At 37.4% G+C, this 22,597-nt stretch overlaps 1 protein-coding gene across 2 annotated transcripts in view; it reads left to right on the top strand.

The window, feature by feature from the left end:
- CNTNAP2 (contactin associated protein 2) overlaps window positions 1–22,597 on the top strand; it is a 1,008,227-nt gene that overhangs the window by 492,162 nt on the left and 493,468 nt on the right. For both annotated transcript variants that reach the window (XM_057431243.1, XM_057431244.1), the window contains exon 8: window positions 2,977–3,241. In XM_057431243.1, the coding sequence (XP_057287226.1) occupies window positions 2,977–3,241 (265 nt within the window). The remainder of the gene's footprint in view (window positions 1–2,976; window positions 3,242–22,597) is intronic.

Here is a 22,597-nt window from a genome sequence, read left to right as displayed (position 1 = left end):
ATAGAAGATAAATGACACAAATTATAAAGATGCCCAAAAGGGAGAGTCAGGGGAAAAGAACAGCCAGGACAGGGAATGGAAGGGTCTGCTTTTCTTCCGAACCAAGCTGCAAACAAGAGTTGGCAGTGACTAACTAGCGCAGTAGGTGCTCACTGTTGTATATAGCTTGACTCAGGACTAACACAGAAACAGGAAACATGCTTGTAAACAACCTTCCAGTCTACTTTTCTGTATTTTCTACTAAAATATAACAAGCCTTGTAGGAATTTCATTATCTTGCATAACTGAAGAATATTGACCCTTACCCCAGTAGTGAGAAGAGGCTAGAATATGCAGCTAACAAGAAGTAGCCCAGAGAAATTTGAGTTTAGGAATCTAGTCACTTTTTCAAACCCATCCAGACGTATATTAAGAGCAAGCAGTGTGAATACTGATTTGATTTAGTTTCTACAGAACAGACTCTACATTTTTAAAGCCTGTAACTGAAAACTGGTGAGGAGAATCATATTTGCTACCCTTCATCTTTACGTCCCCTAGGTCTATGCTCCACCCAATTGTGTAGCTCCTGTGCCCTGTATTACTAAGTTCAGTCACATATAAACTTAAGATGACTCTTCGTTACATTATTTAGGTTGAGTGAACATTGTGTTAAGCTTAAAGATGAATAATAAGGTATTTTGAGAAAAGTACTGAAATAACACGATAAACATCAGCATACATTGCCAGTAAGGTATGAGCCTCATTTACCAGGTATTGCAGTCTTAACAAACTCATTATTTTTCATTTGGGAGCAATGCATTCAGCCAGTAGCTCTATTAATTGGGAAAGGATTTAAGACCTGGTAGTAGTTCCATGAGGGGTAATATCTGATTGTGGGTAAGCAAAATTGGTTTATAAGAAGTAAACATGGTGCTAATTTTCAAGACAGATTAAAGATCATTATACAAAGCTCACGAGACCCAAATTAAGGTCTTTTTACCATTTCCCTTCCAATGTAGTATGAAAAATTCTCTGTTAAGACCAGTAGTTTCAATATAAATGCACAGTATATTTTTGACTATGAGATGTCATTGCCAAGAGAACTATTCAGCAAGAAACTCTGAATCTATAGAAAAGGATCTGTTTCTCTTTGAAAAACGGGGATGTCTTTATAGAGACAAGCTGCAGATTAGTTCTAACTCTTGACTTTGAGCTAGTGAGCAAACTATATCAGATGGGCTGTATTTCAGAGTCAAAGAGGGAATTGATAATCCTGTTCAGATTAATGAGTAGCTCAGTAGGGAAAATACTAACTAGGAAAGAAATTAGAATTATATCTTGACTTCGTCAAGAAATCTTTTATGTGGTTAGGCTGGTGATGGTGTGAAAAAGGATTTGAATACATTTAGTGTCATTAACATTTATAGGTGTTATACATGCAAGTATCCAAAGCATCTGGATGACAGGAGAGTGTCAGTTAGATATGAAAGCCGCCTTGTTACGAGGAAATTGTTAGTTCCTCTCGGTAACAAGGCAGAAAAAGAAGCTCTTACAAATGTCTAATAAGATGCTTTCTGAGCATTACTTAATTGGAATCTAACTGAACTGTGAGATGTCAGCTCTTATGAATTGCTGTTGCCTTCTGTGTCTCCACAGGACTGTGTAGCTGAAGTCGTGACTGTAGTTGTGACCGTAGAATGTTAACAAAGGGTTGCAAAGGGTATTTTAGTCACTCTCCAGCTTATTGTTTTTCAGTAATTAAAATCTGTGGTTTAAGCAAAAATATTCTGTGCACACTTGGAAATACTGAGACTAAAACTTGTCAAACAAACGAGTTAACTGTTTGGATTTAATGGCTAGTTGGCTGAAAACTTACAATCTCTAGGCAATTTTTAAACAAAAAACCCCACTCAGAATAGCCAAGCACCTTTGCAACAAAGGAGTTAAGTGGAGGTCCTTTGCCTTTTCTGAGACAATAGTTGTACTTTTGCTCATCACACTGTAATGAAAAAGTTTCCTATACTTGTTTTAGCTGATTATTTTCCTAAATTCTTGGCTATTTTCTGTTACCCATTAAACACAGGTGTATGAAAAGAACATGGTTTGTAATGCTGAGGTTTGATGATAAAGATAGGAGTGAATCCTTTAGGAGATCAGTATGAAGAAATCTCTAGTTCCCTATTATTCCAAACATCTTCTTAACTGATGATGGAGGCTGCCAAGCTGGTAATCTAGTTGGTACCAGTTCTGCTGGCCTTTATGCGTGAGCTATTTTAAAGCTTTGCAATCAATAAAGTTGACTGGATTTCTGTCAGTGTCCCAAAGAGTAAAATTTTGAAGTGTGAAAACTGCACTTTCTTTTACAGAGAAAATTACTGAGTTACTACAAACATCGTGCATTGATCATGATCATGTACTCCAAATCCTTCTATTTGATGAAATGAAGTATTAGCTTATCTAGTATTATCTAGTAGAAAACACAACAGAGGCTGGCTCTCCATGAGGTATTATATGTCCTTTCACAACTTCATGTACTGTATTGATTGACACATTGATATAATGGTATTTGGAAAGCTTTATTTCATTTTTGTAAAAGGAGGAATTACTGCTCTGTCGTAGGCATCTTTGGTGGCCACAAACAAGCTGGAGTTTCTCTGTGATTAATTTCTGCATCTTTGAATTTGGAATTTTACTGCTTTTATCAAATCTTTATCTTAGAATTTAAATGTGTAGGGCAAAGACTGCCTCTTATTGTGTATTTGCTCAGAACAGAATACAGGGGGACCATTGCTAGACAAAACAGAAACATCAGCAACAACACTGTAATAGCAACACTAACAATAATAATAGTAATAGCACATCTTTACGTGCAGCTTTCATCAATCACAGTAGTCAAGGCTTAATAAAACCGAGAATACTTTTCTAGAGGTTGCTATGAATGTAGTGGAGTCTTACATTTTGCTTATGTTTTTGCTTCTTTTCTTGTGTTTTACTTAGGGAAATTTAAGTTTTTCTTGTGTGGAGCCACATACAGTGCCTGTCTTTTTCAATGCAACCAGTTACCTTGAGGTTCCTGGTCGTCCAAGCCAGGACCTGTTTTCAGTCAGTTTCCTTTTCCGAACCTGGAATCCCAATGGACTTCTTGTCTTCAGCAACTTTGCAGATGACCTGGGGAACGTTGAGATCGACATAAATGAGGGCAAAGTCAGTGTCCATATCAATGTCACCCAAGTGAAGAAGAACCGAATAGACATCTCATCAGGTAAGTGTTGTTTTATTTTAATTGGTATCCTTTTTCTTGGTGTTGTTTAAAAGCATCATGGACCTAAAATTAGAACAGTCGTTTTACCACACTTTAACTGCATTAAATCCTGTTTCATTGACTAAGAGGTAGAAGAATATTGAAACAGTTGCTAGATTAAAAAAAGAAGACACAAATATTCTGTTGTGAAACCCAGCCAAGGTATTGCCCCTTATCTCTGAGGCAGCATTGCTTCTATTTTCCTTCCTTCCATCTGTCTTGCAGTCTTCTCTACAAAAGTATTTGGTTTCAAAGGAGGAGGGTATTTCCATGTTAAGAGTGGCCTAATAATTAGGCTGTTCCTGTTACTTCCTAATAATTAGGAAGCTCTCCTTAAAGAGAAGAAAAAAAAAGAACCCAAACCCCAACCATGTTTGTTTTAACCAGAAGGCTGGCATGAAAAATACTGTGGCGTTCTCTAAGTGTGCTTAGAGTCATGCTACCGGAGTACCAGAGCTTTTAGCACCAAACTAAGTTAGGTGTTGGAATACTGGGTATAAGGTGCAGGGTTAGGTTTGTTGCCGGAAGAAAGGGTGTGTGTTAGTGTCAGTTGATTGCCTTTTGATATTACTTGATACATTTATATTGATAAATTATACTTTCAGTCTAGATTCTTTATGGGCATTTCTGGATCAGCCGTAGTTACATCATGTCAGTCGACACTTTTCAAAGCGGTCATAACCTAATCATGGTTGGAAGATACAGGGTTGCTTGCAAATGGATCTAGCTCCACATTAAAAAAAAACAACGCAGTGATTATTTCAAATAGCAGTTATGGCAACCTAATTTCTCAGCCTGTTTTTGCCTGAAGTCATCTGTGGTTACTATTTTCTCTTAATTTCATAGTGGTCTTCAGTCTTCAAGAGGATTGATCTACTGGTCTAGCTCTGAACGAATGACAGTGGTTTTATGTCTACTTACTTGTTTGATTTCTATTTGGAAATATGTTGTCTGCATAGTCATATAAACAGGAATGGGAAGAAATGGAAGAAAAAATAAAAAATGCCTTTTTTTAATGAGAAAACATATATTACGTGGGAAAGCAATGTTTCATTTGGCACGTGGACATTTTTGAGTTTTCTCTTTTCACCCTGTTAATGAAATAGGGTGAAATGAAAATAATGAAAGAGGCATGGAATGAAAATAATTATTTTAACCACAGAACTGAGTAAAATATGGATAACAACAACTAAAAATCAGTTTGCTGTTTTGTAAAATTGAAATCTCTGTATGAGAAATACGTACCTCCTCTCATCATTACATTTTGTTTTAGCATAAGAAGTCAACACCATAGATTGCAACTTAGCATTTCATTGCCTCTTATATAAATACACTCATAAAAGAATTAAGTAATGTTTTGGTACTACAGGAGGATCTTGAACAGGAATGTTTTGTTAAGGTGCTAGTGCATCATAATTAGGAAACACACAAAATTATCAACCTCAATTCTGTCTTCGTTAGCTGTACCTCATACAAATCCCAGTTTACAGGGAGAAGTGGCTATGCACAGTACTCTTCATGAGTGCTCTTCATGAGCTTCTTCGTGCCTTTCAACAACTTGCCACTAATTTTGCCCAGTGTACGTATTGATATAACACCATTCTAACATTCCATTACGTTTACATTCTGGTAAGAAAACACATGTGAGCACTTCTGATTTGCTTTTCTGCTTTCCCTTAGACCTTCATCCACAAAACCTCTACAGCTACTGTGGTGTAGAACCAGGGTTTTCATATGCTGACTTTCTTCTGAAATATACCAAACTGAATGTTCTTGAGAGTAAATCTTTTCAGTCCGTATGATCAGTTTATGTAATAGCCCAAGAATCAAATGCAGCCACTCATTTTTATAGCCATGATGCTGTTCTTAATCTCCATAAAACTCACTATCTACATACAGCAGTTTGAGTATTTTAAAGAGTTAGTTTCCTTTGTTATTACAATTTATGCCACAGTAAAAATGCATTTATTGTTTAATTTTCAGTGTGTAGACTTTTTATTTTTGCATAGCTATCCTGGGAAGGTATTGATTTATACTTTCATATTTAGTTTCATACTTGGTTGCATCAGGCATTTCAGTACCTGTGAAATGAACTGTGTGTGCTAACACAGGAAGGCAAACTATGGCATCTGCCAGTAAAGGCTGCAGAAAGAACACTGCTCTTGTACAGCAAATATCACAGCGACCCTCTTGTTCCCTTCTTGTGCAGGGAATTAAGACGTCAACGTATAAACCTGCTGGGTTTATGTAGAAGTCAGAGTGGTCTGCCTTTGGCACAGAGATTTCTGTGTGTTGTAGTCCTGTACATATAAGATGCACACTTCCTCACTGATTATTTTTAACAGCTGTCAAAGCAGAATTTTGTGTAGTCAAGTGCGCTGCCTTCTATGTAATTGCATGTGTAGGGTATGGATAATCAGAGTTCTGTCCAATGGTAGGTACACCCCCTTTTTGTCAGGAAGAATTAGGCTAACTAAATCCACAGCCTAGGTGCAGGTGTGTTGTGTATTTCTGAGCTTTGCTGTACTTTTGCCTGACACCTGTAATTGTGTACTTTCCCTTTAGGAAGCTAATTTCGTCCTTATTTTATATGCCTCTTGTCATTTACTACCTTACTTTCAGGAGCAGCCTTTAGTGCCAGCTTTCCATGTTAACATGAGGACATCAGCAGTTCATTATGGGGCACAGTCTAATGCTGGCTGTAGAAACAGTAGCTGAACTGACCAGCAGGAATTCTGTGAGACAACTGTGTGCTGACATCAGGTGGCAGTTTGTTCCTGCATGTCTCTGTACCAAAGATACTAGTGTGGAGCACAGTTCTGCTTTATCTGGCTTTCAGTGTCGTAGTATTCTTTAAGCACATGACAGCTGCATGCACTGACTAGGGAGCTGTTCTAGCATGAGTAGAGTTCAAACAAATGGGCAAATCTAGCCTTCCAATGTATCAAATATAGTTAAATTCCCACCTTTCTCACTGGTAGCTGGGCACTGCAAACGTCTTGACTGAGTGGAAGACTTCACAAAGTGCTTTGTGATGTCTGGGAGGGATCAGACAATATGTGAAGATTTTCTTGTCACCTTGATGTAACTTTCATCCCTGGTTCACTTGAGCATTTAATTTAAGGAGAGAAAGGCAAATTCAGGTTGAAATATTTTGCTGACACTTTACAAAAATAAAAACAAAATAATGCATAGGAGGTACAGTTAAAGGAGCTGCACTTTAGTCCTCTGTTTACTACTGTGTTTACTACTTACCTATAGAATCAGAAGGTGAAGAGTTTACAGAACATTATAAAAAGGTTTGTAGGCAACATCAAATAATCAGCAAGCAGAATCAATTCACTATTAAAAAGTGAGAGCTACTTCTAATCTGAGAATTCAGAAATAGGTTTATACTTTATTTTTTATGCCAATTCTGCTTTTTCTTGTTTATATACTGTATATAGTGAATGAAGGGATTCAGTAAGGTGGTCAAATAGAAAGCATGAATGCAAAATGCAGTAAAATGCAACAGACTTTTGTGCTGACCGGGTAAAGCAGAATCTCAGGTTTTATTTGACGTGGCTGTGCCTTGTGTAACAGTGGTCAAACAGCTAGACTCTGACCTGTCCTGGGCTTCAGCTTGGTGAATGGTGGGGACAATAAAGAAATGTTAAATCAGCAATACTTTTCCCCTATGTCCATAAGGTGTGCACTCTTTTGCCCATAACACAATTTAGACTGTAACAGAATATTTTACCTTAACATGCAGTTTAGCTTTCAAATAGCAGTACATATGAAAGGGACAAAGATGATTAGTCCTTGTGCTTGTATTTACTGCTTGGTTTTCCTTACTGAGCAGTTTTTCATTTTTTCATCATCTTGCCAGTCATTCCTTCATAACAGTCTTTAAACAAGAAAAAATTCCTTCCCTTCTCTTCCCTGCCCAGCATTCTGGAAAGTGTCCAATAAGCATGTTGAGCTATGAAGAGATCATTGAGACTATCATGCAGTGTCAATGGCCTGGATTTTGCTTTTTCTTATGTTAATCTTTTTTGGACACTACCACCATTTGATTGATAAGAGTTATATTAAAAAATTTGCTGTTAGTAAGAGGAAAATCAGGCCCACAGAGAGCTGAAATAAAGATTTAATTAGAAGAAATAAGCTACTGACTGTGCAGAATTACGCAGGTGAAATACTCGAAAGCTTGCATATAAATTAAGAGTTAAACATCCTATTGACTTTTTCTCTGCAGACAAAACTGGGATTAATATCTTTATAGTTGTGTATGTCCCAGCAAAGGGATTAATAACAGGAGAGAATCTCAGAAAAGAGTCAAGAAATTTGTCTTTACTGCTTCATATAGTTTGGATGAAATTCTGCTTTTGGCATCACGGGACTCAGGAAAACTTCCTGAATATTGCTGGCTTTACCCAAGGATTGATGGAAGCAGTGCTAGGCTCAGAAGATAGAAGACAGAAGTGTTCTTGCTTTCTTTAATAACGTTTTAAAAGCAGATTTCCCATGTAGTTTGAATCCCAAAGGATTCCGATATTCTGCTTCAGTTTTAAAAGTGATTTAATTTTGGTATGTGATACCTGTTTACTTTAAAAACCTACTCAGAATTTGCGATCTTGCAGTTAGGAGAACAAATTGCTGATGAAGTTGAATTACTTTATGATTTTTTACAAGCTGATGTCTTCTTTCTTGAGCACAGAAGAAATCAGCAACTGGAAAATGTCATCCTCCCACGCTTCTCTGCCAGAAAAACTCTTCTGAATCTCTTCCCAAAGCCACATGCAAATGCTGTTCAGTGCAGGGTTAAGCCACAGCCCGTGTTCCGTTTGCCATCATTTCTTCCACTTAGTTATATCTACCTGGTTCAGCAGCTTAACCCAAATTCCTTCTTAATGAAACCAGCCTTTTCCGAAGCTTTCAGCAGGCAGAAGAGTTGGTAACCCATTAGCAAACATGAAGAGTGTTGCTTAGACACTCTTAGTGTTGCTTAGACAATCATAATACTCAAAATAGTACTCCTGAGGAATTATGTAGTGGCTTTCCATTGTTTGTAATCAGCAAACCTCAAATCCCTGTTTCAATGCAGAAGAGAACTTCTCTGCCTCTTGAGAAAAGCCAAAGTTTTGACGCTGGCACATTCTGAGATAATCTCCTGATTTATCCTTTATTTACTTTCTTGCTTGTCTTTTCATAGACAGGTCTGACCTTTCATATCTAAACATTCTCTGCTCAACTTAAATACTAGAGGCTCTATGAAGATCCTTTGGGGTTTATCCCACAGTACAAATGATAAGTCACTGAAAAAGGACATCGTCTCCTTTGGCCCATAGTATCTTAACAGAGAAGCTTTCAGTGTCCAAAATCTTCTGCCATTAAATTGAATTTATCTGCTTGGACCTCCTTTTTTTCTCTTCCAACTCTCCTAGTTAACATCTTGTTCTGTATATTAGTTTCTGTCAAGGATGTCTTTAGCTCCTCCAGTCAACTGTAAACTTATTAAAAATTGGGATATGAATATATTTTTGTCATATTTATCTGTATTAAATAAATCAGACCTCTACCCATGGAATCTCTCTGGAAAGCTTTCCACCCTTGTGTCTTTCTGCTAGATCTCAAGTCATCTGAATTGCAGTTCCTTTATATTTCAGACCCCGGGGTTAAGATAACATCCTTCAGGTAATAAAATGTCGCTGTGTGACAGATCTGAAGTGGTATTCTTCCAGTGACAATTCCCAGGGGCGTTTTATGTGGGAACTGAGAAGTATTTTTTGCCTCTGTTGCTAAATGAAGGTTTAAATAAGGACTCTGTATACACACAGCAAAAGTGCACTTCTGGTGGGAAGGTAACATTTCCCACCAGGTCTTTTCCATATTACTGATACTGCTTTATAACTGAATGTTAGTAAGTGGAGGCAGATACCCGTGAGGCACTTGTCAGCATGATCAAGATGAGAGACACAGATTCTGTCCACAGAAGACAGCATGATGATGACTTAGCATCAGAAGAGTATGAATATTAGAGAACTATTTTCTTCACACATAGCCAGTTTTGTGTCTTTTTGTGTTTATTTTTGGCTAATGACTTTAAGCAGTGAATGCAGTTGCATGAATAGATATTTGTGCTTTTGAATTCCGCAGAACTGAGAAACAGACATGCTTGGAGTAGAATCATAGAATAGTTAGGGTTGGAAAGCACCTTAAGATCATCAAGTTCCAACCCCCCTGCCATGGGCAGGGACACCTCACACTAAATCATCTCACCCAAGGATCTGCGCAACCTGGCCTTGAACGCCGCCATTGATGGAGCATTCACAACTTCCCTAGGCAACCTATTGCAGTGCTTCACCACTCTTAACAGTAAAGAATTTCTTTCTTATATCCAATCTAAACTTCCCCTGTTTAAGTTTTAACCTGTTACCCCTTGTCCTGTCACTACAGTCCCTAATGAAGAGTCCCTCCCCAGCATCCTTGTAGTTGTTCTTCTTTCATTTACATGTTTTTCTCCTAGTCTGTTTTTAAATCTCGGTACAGTAGACTCTCAGACCAGTCAGAGCAAGAAATAGAGTCCCTGATTGCAAACTTTTTTATTTAAGAAAACTGATGACTTTAGTTCAGGGGTTTTGTGAATTCTGCTTCATCACACACCGATTTTCACTGGAGAGGTGCCTACCAAGCATCGGGAATGCATTCTAAAACACAGTACTGTTTTTAGGTACTTCACTGAAAGTAATATAACTCTTTGTTGGTTGCGCTGATACCTTGCAAGCATGGAGGAACCTGAGAATCAAGAAACCAGGCTGTTCTTCCTGACAGGCTTCCTAAATGTATACAGGAGGCTTTTCAGGACTTAACCTGTGCTCGTTGAGGTAAATGTGTTTTTTTTCCAGTATTATTTTCTTTCTAGATTAGTAATAAAGAAATAATCAAAAGGATAAAATAGAGACAGGAGCTGTAGTTGCATTTGTTGTGTTTATGCACATCCTGACAGCAGTATCCCCAGGACACCCTTGAGCATTCATATAATATAAATGGAGAAGGAAATGTTTTCTAATATCTGAAAGACTGGGTATCAGAAACATTATGTTCTTTCCCCCAATATACTAGTTTGCCATCTCTGCCTCCTCTTCTGTAAAGGTGACAACCTTACAATCGTGTTTTCGGCAGCAGCATGAATGCCATCCAGCACCAGTGGCTTAAACATAGTAATCTTATAAAAGCTCGTTTGTCTGTTAATAACAGAATGAGATGGTTCCTGCAAACTTTTGCATAGATGTTATTATTCCTTGAAAATTCTAATTCAACTTAGTGCTATGTTAGCTCTTTAGTTCACCTTGTAGCAGATTTAATTCTTATCGTATTGTTTCAGAAACAAGAAACAACAGCAGAGAGGGTCTCCACTTAGAACATAATATATTTGTTTTCCATACACTTAAAAATCATATTTAGGGGCTCTCTGAAGGTCTCGGACCTTCATTTGTAAGTTATTGTTGCCTACATGTATGGCATAATAGCATTTCATAAAAAGGGCACAGGACATTCAAGCAGAGGGCCACGTAACACTGTGCAGAACCACTGTGGGAGGAAGCTATCAACTATGTAGATTAAAGCACCAGTGCTATCTTTTCACCTTTTCATCCTCTCCAAATGCAAGGGAAAAAAGGAGATTTTCTTTTAAAGTAGGCATTTGCAGCATTGGCACTTGGAGGAAAACCAGGAATATTTTTTCTAGTGCAGATGTCCTTGAAAGTCTTTTGAGTTTCCAAGGAGTTTTGCAGCTTTTAATCTTATTTATCACTAATCTTTGGGTAGGTGTCCCACAATACCTCTAGCCACTTACTTACAGGAAAATAATTAAAAGTCATTGTAATATCAAACACGATTCTTTTGCAGGTGGTAAGGGGGAACACAACCTAATTACAGGCATGGAACTTTAATTTATGTGCAGGGAACTGACACTCAATATCTTCTTTTTCATTGCTATTCAGGAACCTGGGCAAATAGATTATTATCTGTGACAGGTTTCTGGCAGTCCCTCTTGGTTTGACAGTGTTATTTTAGAGAGAAGAGAGAGTCACTTTTGTGTGTAATGAAAGGAAAAGTTGTCAAGCATCCATACATATTTTATGCTGGATAAAACTTATGTGCTAGAGGAAAGATTCTGTTTTCAGTCACGCCATTGTAAATTCATAGTGCTTCTGCTGACCTCCAGGTTTGCACCAATGACACACAATGGCATCTAGCCCAAAGGATGGATTCCACTTTTTTACACAGCCACTGTAGCTCTTCCGAGTCAGCTTTGCCCTTCCTGTTTTCTTGGTTCGCACAGTCATGCACAACTGTGATGTGTATTTTGGCAGTTTGGTCATTTCCCACTGACACTGACAGAACTAAAAGCAATTTCTATCAAAGTGCTTCCTTGAAATGGCATCAGGTACAGTCTCAATTGTCTAGGTTTTTTTCAGCTTAGTTCACAGAAGCAGCTACCCTTAGCTGCAAAAATAGACTCGGGGAAAAAAGGATTTTCTAGTTGTCTGTTGCTAGCTCTCCCTTTACTTTGGTCTTGAAAAAGATGGTGAATACCTTCAGGCATTTCTGCACATTGTTTCATTTATTTTTCGAATGCTGCTGAAGCAGCAGCACGTGAGCACTGAGGTGAAACAGAGCAACCAAAGCCGTTTGGTTTCTGTTAAGCCAAATGGCAGATGATGCTGTCTTTAAAAAGCTTACTTATTAAGTTTATGTATTTGGTAGGGGAAAAGAAACAACTCAGTTCCCTTGCCGTGAGGCAGCCACTATAAAATACATAGTTTATGCTAACACTAAGCAGGATCTTATTGAACTGTTTCACTGAGGACAAATACTGAAAATTAAGAGATGTATAGAATATTTTCTTACTAAGAGATGTATAAATATTTACTTACTAATGTAAGTAAGGATATTTACTTACCAATGTAAGAATATTTTCTTACTAAAGAAAAGCATGTTTAGAGGCATGACTTCCCTTATGCCTTTTCCAGGAAATATCTGTATATGCAACGTTTGAAGGGTGCATTCTTTTAAAATGCAAAAAATAACTTTTGTTTTCTTTTTGCAGATTTAAAATAGTGGAACAACATAATACATGTCCTCAAAAAAATGAGGGTTTCATTGATTAACCTTTTGTAATGTTTTAACAGCTCTTTTTATGCACTTAGCACATGCATTAAAACCAACTGCTAAGTGGAATCAGCTTTACTACAGCCCTAGCACACGATTTCTACCTGAAGAAAGTAACACTCTTACTATTTTGGTGTTGGTACTTAGATAATTACCTGTGAAAACAGTAACAGCAAATCCCACGTCTCTAGGATCTGTAATTCCCATCACAATGGTGATAACTATTGACTGTACTGAATCTGGGAAAGAATGTGGTGCTGAGGCACCTTTAGGAGAGTTAGGCTGGTTTCTGTAGTGTTGGCAACTACTGATATATTTGATTAAATTTGTGTATGATCAAGCTTTGCTGTATGCTGCACAAGACTATATGGTCCCGGGGGGGGGGAGCTTCATGTATTGAAGCATCTTTCAAAGGTACAGAACTAGGCACGACACAGTTCTTCATTTTTTGCCTTCGCTGTGGCCTGTGAAACATATATTGTAGAATCATGGAATCACAGTCTGGTTTGGGGCAGAAGGGACCTTAAAGCTGATCCAGTTCCAACCCCCTGACATGGGCAGGGACACCTTCCACTAGAGCAGGTTGCTCCAAGCCCTGTCCAACCTGGCCTTGAACACTGTCAGGGATGGGGCAGCCACAGTTTCTCTGGGCACCCTGTGCCAGCGCCTCAGCACCCTCACAGGGAAGAACTTCTACCCAATGTTTAGTCTGAATCTCCCATGTCAGATTAAAGCCATTCCCCATTGTGTTGTCACTACATGCCTGACTTCAGTGAAGACGCAGTTTCATTCAGAGCTTGAGCAGTGCTTCCACCAATAGTTTGAATACTTCCTAGTCTGTGTGTTTCAGTGTTACTTACACCGAGTCGTGCAACAGAGTGTTGTTACTCATTTATGACTGGGTGTGCAATTACAAATTAGTTGCAATTACAGAAAGAAACTTGGTTGGTATTTTTAGTTGGAAATGCTTGAAATACTCAAACACATTCTTCAAAATATATATGAGACATGCTCACTTTTCTTCATTGCATCTAGAAAGCATAAAACATTATGACCCCAAAAATGTTCACCAGCTCTGTTCTTTATAATGGAGAAAGAGCAGAGTGCTGAACTTTCCCTGTATCTGGTACAGTTCAAAAGGAATTTTCAAATCATGCCATGGCCTTTACCTGTCAGGATTGATTGGTAGCAAGTTAGCAAGTCCTAACTCTTAGAATCCAAAAGCACATTTTATTCTCATTCCCCACAACCCCCAGGGTATATTGTTAACTTAATAATAAGGAATTGAATATGTGTAATATAATGCAACATGTCCCACTAAATTTACAAGTAAGCTTCTTGAAAAACTGCTCAGGATGCTTAAGGCTGTGAAAAAGTACACTACTAAATATTAATGTTCCAGAAACTCTGAATGCTACAGAATGCTGGTTTGTTGGCAGGCCACTTAAAAAAAAAAACAACAAAAACATCAAGAAATCACTAAACCATTTCATCTTCCTTTGGCAGAAAGACATTGGTTATTCAATTTTCTGTTGAACAAAGTTGGAACACAGAGAGTGCACTTCCCCCTTCTTCCTTCTTCTTGTTCTTTCTGGCTTTGAGCAGCCCAGTACAAACTGTACTTTTCAGATGCTGTTTGTAGGAAAATGCTGTCATGAATGTGAGGCTTGGTTCATCTTTCTTTTATTTCTGATCTTCAGGCCTTTGGCTCTGGCAACCTTTATCTTTTGCTGCATAAATATGGAATTTTATAGTTCCTTTTTTTTACTATGAGTAATGATTATAATAATATGTTACTACTATTAACTAATATTGCTACTAATAATAAATAATTATGTCACTTAGAAGCATTATAGTCCAACCGGTTCCATATTCCAGTCGGTTAGATTTGCATTTTTAGTGTTATTTCTTCCTCATGTCAGGAATTTGTGATAAGTGCTACTGATCATTAGTCTCTGTAAGGCTGTTTCAGAATTAGAACAAGGTTTTACTCTTTTCAATAATGACAGTAAACCCATGCAGAAGCAGTAAGTATGTGAAATACGACCATCCCACAAGAAAGATTTGCTTTTGTCATCATACTCAGACACTGCAATAGATGTTCTGCACCTGGATACAATATCTCACTTTATTTTTTCTGTAGAAAGAGTGAGTGTCCTCTCTGTTTTCTAAGGCTTCTTCAGGTATTTTCAGCCTTGGGGCTCCTTGGCCATTCCCATAACAGTGAATCAGAGCCACTCTAGCTAGTATTCTTGTCAGTAAATAGTGAGCTGTTGAAGAGTCATGTGGTAGGAGAATGAAGCAGGTCCACAGGAAACAGGTTTTTTTTTTTCCCATCAGGGATTGTTTCCAGGATTTTCAGGGCTTATTTTGTGCTACTGATGTTCTGTGATTCCAAGAGTAAGCAGAAAAGGGTTGTACCAAGGTAAGAACTGTTAGATGTAAAATGTACCTGTACACTGAGGCAGATGGAGGTACAGAAATTAAATGTAAGTCAGTGTTGAGTCAAGGTTTTGACGAATAAGCATTTAAATATAAAAAAAATGCATAACCAGTATAGTTATGTATCTTACATTGGTAGCTCTGCAGGAGGTTAGAAAATAATGTGTTAGTTTATTACATCCTGATTTTATTCATTCTTTTCCCTCTTTATGGAGGCTTTTATTCTGCTTTGGTGCGTTAATGCAGCTGTACTCACTTATTTCTCAGTTACTTCAGCTTCCTTAGAACTTTTCTTGTGTATGGTCTTAAATTCCAGGTGCCAAATATTCAGAGAAAACAAGCCTTGTTTATTTACAGGCACTTGCCACGTACAAACAACTGAAGCAAATAGCTTAGCTATTTTTACCTTTTCAAGTATGTGTTATTTTCATGGAAATAGGCTGAGGCCCAATGTGGTATGCCTTACATTATGCCCTTAGCACAATTTCAGCACTGACATTGAATATAAAAGTACAAGTGGAAAAAGGGATTACACAGGAGCAACTAAAGACTCAATAGCAGTGGATTTGTTCCTGTTCTTTATTTTTCTTTCTACACAATAGTCATATTAAACATGTAGCTCTCTAGTTTGTGTCTTAAAGTAAATTCAACTTCCGCAGAACTTATTTAGAACAGCTATAAGGATATATCCTTACCAGCTTCTAATGGAAGAGAATTCCAAGCTTGAATGTATTTAGTAATGTTTTGGAAATATGTTTTGAATGATAAATAGAAAAACAGTAAGTGCTATTCAGCACTAATATTAATAACAGGTTGGTTAGCTCTTGTGTCACATTTTACATGCAGAAGAGGAAGTTTTCCCTTCAATTTAGTTATCTGTGGAAAGTACATGTATTTGTTCTGTGATGTCACCCAAATCTCACAAAGAATAATTATCTCTTAATACTATAAATATACCTTTGCGGAATTCACTAGAGATTTATTTTTTTTAAAGGATACGCGTTGTCACAGAATTGATGGGCAAACTGTAGTAGGTGTGAAATCAAAGAACGAACTCGTACATTATTCATCATTTAAAAGAAATTGTATTCTTAATCAGAGTTCCAAATGTGCTGGGTATCATCAACATCACTTCAACAGAGATGAATAGATTTGAATCATCACATTCAATAGCTGAAGTTCATTTTGGATCAAAACTTTTAGCTCAAGTCTGGATCTGGCATTTGTAAGTCCTACCAGGCATGTAGATATCCACAGTCTTAAGCAAACGTGAAAAGTTATTAACTTAAAGTTCTGATTATGCTGACACCCTGAACTAACACAGGGATATGAGACATTGCAGTGGATCGATTTTCTTCCCATTCTGTTTAGTGATTCACACATCTGGGAATACAGAACCCTGAAGTAGCAACTTTTCTATTCTGCACTCATACCAGTATAATCTCATAGGAGACTTGATATTATGTTGAGTTGTTGAGCCATGTACCCTCAGTTCACACTGGAAATGGTAGAAATTGAGGGGGTTTGTACATTGCAGAGAGAAGCCCAGACAGAATGTGCTTCTGACACTTCCAGTCCTGAAGTCAAAATCTCAGGCTGAATGAAATCCAAAGAGAATTTGACTGCTTCTGAGAAAGGCACTGCAATGCAACTTTTCTTTTAACCCAGTTATTTGAGAGTTACTCTGCAGATTATCTAAGCACAGCAGCAAGAGGTCTGAGAATGTACAAGGTCCTGTCCTCTGAGAATTCATTGCAGCTCACCCCATGTCAGTGATGTCTGTCTGGTGCTTGTCAGGACTGTCAGGACTCACTGCCCGCCTCTGGAAATTCTATTTTCAGTTTATTCCATATTAATGTAAAAAGGAGGTGGAAAAGACACAGAGGGATCAGAAAGCCCTTGTCTAGAATCCAACCAGTTATCATTTAATCATTTGGGACTTAGCCTGACATCTTAAAAACTTTATTTCACAAAAATTAGACATGTTTTGCATTGCAAAGAGTCAGCTGATGGTATAAAAATTGACTAAGATCTGCGATTCCATACTCTTTGCAATCTTGGAACTGGAAGTTCTGCTATCTCAAGAAGGAATATAATGTGTATTTTTCCACATACAAATCAGCAATATTCAGCAGAATAAGACGTATCTCCTCTGACCAAGTGAGCCCTATGAATGTTCCTGTGATCAGGCAGGAAAAATAAAAGCTTTTGTTCATTTCTGATTAAATAAGAATTAAAATATTGTCTTTCCATTTAGTATGTTACAGAATCATTAAGCTAATTACAAATTTTATTATACCAGATTTTCTTCTTCACATATGGTATTTTACACAGTTATCACTGCATAGAGTAGATGTCTGTTAGAGGAAATCTAGCAGGGTTCTACCTGTATTGTTGAGGGTCTGGCTGGGTGGTTATGATACACCATACTAAGAAATGAGACCTGGTTCTGGAGAAGTGCTTAGCTCCTTCATCTGTATTTCAGCACTGGTAGAATGGTTTGTGCTGTTGAAGGACATTACAAAGACATGCTGAGTGTGTTGGCTTTGATCTGTTTTATTTATTTTTTCTTTTTAATTAGGAATGACCTTAATCAAATCTTAATGTTGCAAAATCAAACATCAAGAAGTTGTTTTCTCATGGAGAAAAGGTGAATTACATTGCTTGTCCTGTACCATCTTAATCAGTCTTAAAAATTGTTTTCAGAATACTAACTATGATGGAAAAATCTACATACAGTATGCACAATGTGCCCAAACTTCATGTATTTACTCTGTGTGTGTATATATACATATATATATATATATATTTGTGAGTCCTCACATGGTCAGAGCATCTTTAACAGTGTACTAAATATATTCCCTCCAGAATCAAAGAGTATTAATAAATGAAGCAGAGGTTCATCATTATTATTTAGCTTTATGAGAAACATATTGCACTTTAAAAAACAATCCTAAGAGCATTCTTAATTTGTTTTTCATAAACTGATCATTGTTACATTGGATTGTGTTATAATTAACCAATTTATCAAAAGCACTAACATCATCAAACGCTTCTTATTTTGACATACAAACTCTTGCGGTGTACAGGCAAGTAGACAGATGGGAAATACATCAATTGAAAACCTGTCCTATGAATATGAATATTTAAGAAACCTTTCAGATTTTAATGGGCTTTAAGAGAGTATTTACTGTTTAGTATCTTTTTCCTCTGCATTTCTACTTCATCCATCACCTGAAACCTGACATAGTGTCACTCTTCTGAGTAATTTTGGCAACAAATCAGGAAAACCCAAGTCATTACTCAAGCAAAGCATATGTAAAAGGTGGGGGAAGATGAAAGAAGCCAAACTGAAGTCTAATAAATCTTGTTTGAAACTTTGAACTCTTTGAAACTCTAGATTGTGAAGTTACAAGGGAAGTTTATCCTCCAGTTGGTAACCCTTCAGGCTCAATATTCCTGCAGCCTGTGTGGCAGAGGGTTTATCTAGATTCTTAGAATTTTATGAAGCTGGCAAGAAGGAAAAGTCATAGAATTTTTAGGTGCAAACATCACGAATGTAGGGCTTTAAGAGAATGTGTTATCCAGTGATAAATGTCTTTGCTTGTAACTGAATGTCCTATGAAACGAAATTAACAGGAGTAGTACAAAAAGACAAGTTTTAAGAAATCATGATCCCAGTTTATTGTGAAATAGCTTTTGATGTGCAAACTGGGTTTAAGTCTTCTCAGTTTCAGTTTCTGAGAATTCAACAGTATTTTGTAATGATTTTTTTTCCCAGTGCATTTTTTTTTTTCTTACTTTTTTCCAGGAACCGTGTCCTTTAGTAAAGCCTAAGATACATTAAGATGTGATAAGAGCACAAGCTAGTGGCACAAATACTGCTGTCTGTTGTGAGGGCTGGGAGAAGTCTGTGCTACCTGTCTCTACTGCTAAGTTCCCTTTTCTGCTGCTTGTTCCTTTTTCTTCAAAAGGTAAAATAAGTGAGAAGAAACATCTCAGAATACACAAAGAGAAGGATCATTCGGGCGAATAGCTGTGGGCAGCAGAGGCCAGATAGTGTATGCAGCCATTCTCAGCATTCTGTGAGAGCCATATATTGCAGACCGGAGATACCAGCTGGGAGTTGCCCTGTGGAAGGTGAAGCTGAAAGAGAGCTTATTTTCTTCAGTAGAGAGCAGGATGAAAAAATGCGTGTATGTGGAGGGCAGTGGAGGAAGGTGGAATAAGGAGAATGAGAGAATCTTTATAGACAACACTGAAGCTGAATGTTCTAACATGCAGGCTGAGGTGAAACATATTAGTTCAGTTCAGTAACTACTTCTTGGTGGCAACTTTCCTTACCCAAAGTAGTTTCAGATTAGTCATTACTACTTGTAAATTGCTAGCAGCACAGTTATGGATGTACTAGAGTAAGTAAGTATAGGAATGCTAGACTGACTTCAGGCTAATTGCCAAACTGCATTACTTACCAAGTAATGTATTATAGAATAACAAAGTGTCTGTAATTTTTATGAAGCTATGAGAAGCAGTTTACAGTTCTCAGCCACAAATGTCCAAAGATGAATGATCTGGGATTAAAAAGAAAAATAAGTTTTATCTAATGATAGGGAGCCTGTTCTTTTACAGATATGCATGAAGTTGTAGATGACACTCCATAAGCATTGGATCTTGTTGTAGCTTTCTCTTCATCACTGCTTACCATGTCATACTTCCTGCAGATTCTGATGCTAGTATGGCTGGAGCATCCTTCGTTCAGTACGTGCTCTGTGGCAGACACATCTTGAATTTTTATTGTGACCAATATTGCGCAATGATACTAATACATCACACGGAGTGGGTAAATTTACGATGTTCTCAGTTTCCAAACCATAAGAAACTTAGATGATCTTTAACATCTTCTTTTTAATGGAGTAATTTTCATGACTCTTGTCTACTAAAAACCCCTCTCCCTGTATTATTCTTTGTGTCTAATTCTTCAGTTACTCAGATCTGGGAATGAATCCATTTGTCAACCCCGCACGATTCTAACACGCTGTTTTCCATATGTTCATACTATTTTTTATTTTAACCTTCATTTTACATATATCAACGTGAGTAACAGCCAAACTGATACTACGGGGACTAAGAGAGAAAAGGGTGTGAAAGGTATGAATGCACATGCTAATTTTACTTCAAACAGCATGGATTTTTTTTGCGTAAGCATAATTAAATTTGGAAGAGAATATAAATGTTTTCGGAAAACACTTCAGTAGTGCAGCCATCAGGGAGGTGTAATGGCTTTTTAAGTGAAAGGATAATTAATAGCATAATAGTAAGTGGATATAAACAGGCCATGGATCATTTCAGACTATAATTCAGAAGAACAGAGCAAGTAGAGCAATAGTGTTCTGGTGGGTCCAGATTGTAACAGCAAGAGGGGGCCCCATCAAGCCCTGAAAAGTTAAAAATGCGCATTCCTGCAGAACAACTTCACAACTACAATATAAAGAAGATTATGCTGGTTCTTAACATCCTTTCTCATCTTGCAGTATAATTATTTGGGTTCCTTGCTACAATTCAGAGTTAAACTTGGAGTTATATACTGTCAGGTTTGCCCACTTGCTCAAAGTACACTGATGTCTTGGCTTTTTATTCACTGATGATTTGTACTTGTGGAAAAAGAAAACAGACCCCAAACCAAACCAAGCATACTGTAATTAAACAAGCACATCTCCCCAGCAGTAATACTACTGCCAGCTCAGTGAGCAGTCTGCTGCTATGTGCTGCTTACAGACCCTTTCACCAGCCTCAGTCTTCTTGCCAGGCTGGGCTCCCTATCTCTTGGGCCAGATTTTCCAACCTTTGCGTAAATTCTTTTATCTCCTCTACCCAGTGCAGTTAGCAGGCTCCTAAAATATGAACATCCATTGATCTTTTGTCACATACTGCATGTTGTTGCTTCTGTGGGCATATGGGTCATTAAAATCCTTATGTTCATCTACTCCATGTATTTAGGGGTTTTACTATTACTAGTTTTATTTTCTGCCTAGCAGAGGTAGCTATTCTGTGTCTTGAATCTTCAGTCTGTTCTTGCTTCTTTGCTCATTCTGATTTCATTTTGATTTCCAAGAAGGATATTGAAAACACTAAAATTGAGATTTTTTTCAAGTTTATTTTCATTTTGCTGAGTTTCTAACAATGAACTTGTTAGGTTAAAAATGTAGCAGGATTTCTTTTTAATAACTCAGCACTATAATCCATTTTTAGGTAAGAATGCAGTGGATTTTTTTCCCCTGGATTTACTATATTGGGTTCCATACTTATTTTCTGAAGTGTAGTGATGAGTGAAGATGGATCTGAAATCCTCTTAGATACTACAGGTAGCAGAAGAACAGCTTTGTAGTTTAACCTCTGCTGGTTTGGAAATAACCAATAACAGATATACAGTGTTTAATGATTATTGTGAGGTTGGTGAGGCACTGGCACAGGGTGCCCAGAGAAGCTGTGGCTGCCCCATCCCTGGCAGTGTTCAAGGTCAGGCTGGACGGGCTTGGAGCAACCTGCTCTAGTGGAAGGTGTCCCTGCCTGTGGCAGGGGGTTCGAACTGGATGAGCTTTAAGGTCCTTTCCAACCCTAACTGTTCTGTGATTATGATTCTATGATAGTGGTGGTTCTTTAGTGTTATTAACATCCCAGAATTTTTAATGTCAAATTATCCTAACAGAAGTTAAGGGCAGTTTTGTCTTTGTTAGCAGCAGAACACTGTTCAGTGCAGCCAACTGCTACATAATAGTTTTATATTAGGGAGGGATAGGTGAGTCATGATTCATATTTCTTCTAAACTGTCCAGTATTTCCAGTGTCTTGGCCAAATTAAGCATTATTTTTTTTTAAATCCACTCTAAACTGTCTGTCTGTATCTCACAACGCGGTTTCCCCACAGAAATCCAGTGTAATTACCTTTGAATTTGGTCTTTTGTGTTTCTGAAGAATACTCCTGCCCACACAGTAGGCTGATACATTAGGTTAGACTTCCTGTACCACAAACAATATAGCACGTACTCTCATATGCCCTGTCTGAAAAGAACTGGTGTGAACAAGGATGGGGCTGGCACAAACTCCTAAGAGCTTTAGGAAATGAAAATGGAAATTTCTCCATTACCTCAGACTTGTTCCACTTCTTTTTAACTACTAAGTACATGTTAGGCGTTACTGTCTTGCTCAACATATTCCTGATGGTGAGCATCTCAAAGATAAATGTACTAGTTCTCAACACCTCATTAAAAATATTAAAAGCTGTTAACATCTTTTTAAATGTGTCTTTATAACATTATTTATATATTCTAAAAGAATGTTTAAGCATGAGGAAATACAAATTCAGTGCCGGGTAAAATAGGGGCTTTATATTTTTTGGCTAGAGAGAAATTATCATTTGTTACTGTTATCATTATTTAAAGTTATAATACAATTTTAGATGGCTTTTCATTGCAAATGAAACTTTGTCTTTTCAAAAACATATGTTACATTGCCAATGTAATATTTAAATCTTGTTTTCTGCTGAAGTCTAATTTGAGATGTCTCTTTTATAAAGCAAAATTAGAAACCATCAGTCAAGTAGCCTACAATTTCATCATGCTTTTGGGAAAATCAAATACTACTCATCAGCTGAATGAATTTTTGCCTTGGCTGAACTGTATCATTTATGCTGAGTAGGCTAATCAGGCTATAAACAAGCATA

This window comes from Pezoporus wallicus, unplaced genomic scaffold (assembly GCF_028554395.1).
Source record: "Pezoporus wallicus isolate ANWC-B61680 ecotype Strahan unplaced genomic scaffold, APGP_CSIRO_Pwel_v1 scaffold_11491, whole genome shotgun sequence".
In the NCBI taxonomy this organism is placed as follows: domain Eukaryota; kingdom Metazoa; phylum Chordata; class Aves; order Psittaciformes; family Psittacidae; genus Pezoporus; species Pezoporus wallicus.
This window is presented reverse-complemented; position numbering and strand designations above follow the sequence as displayed.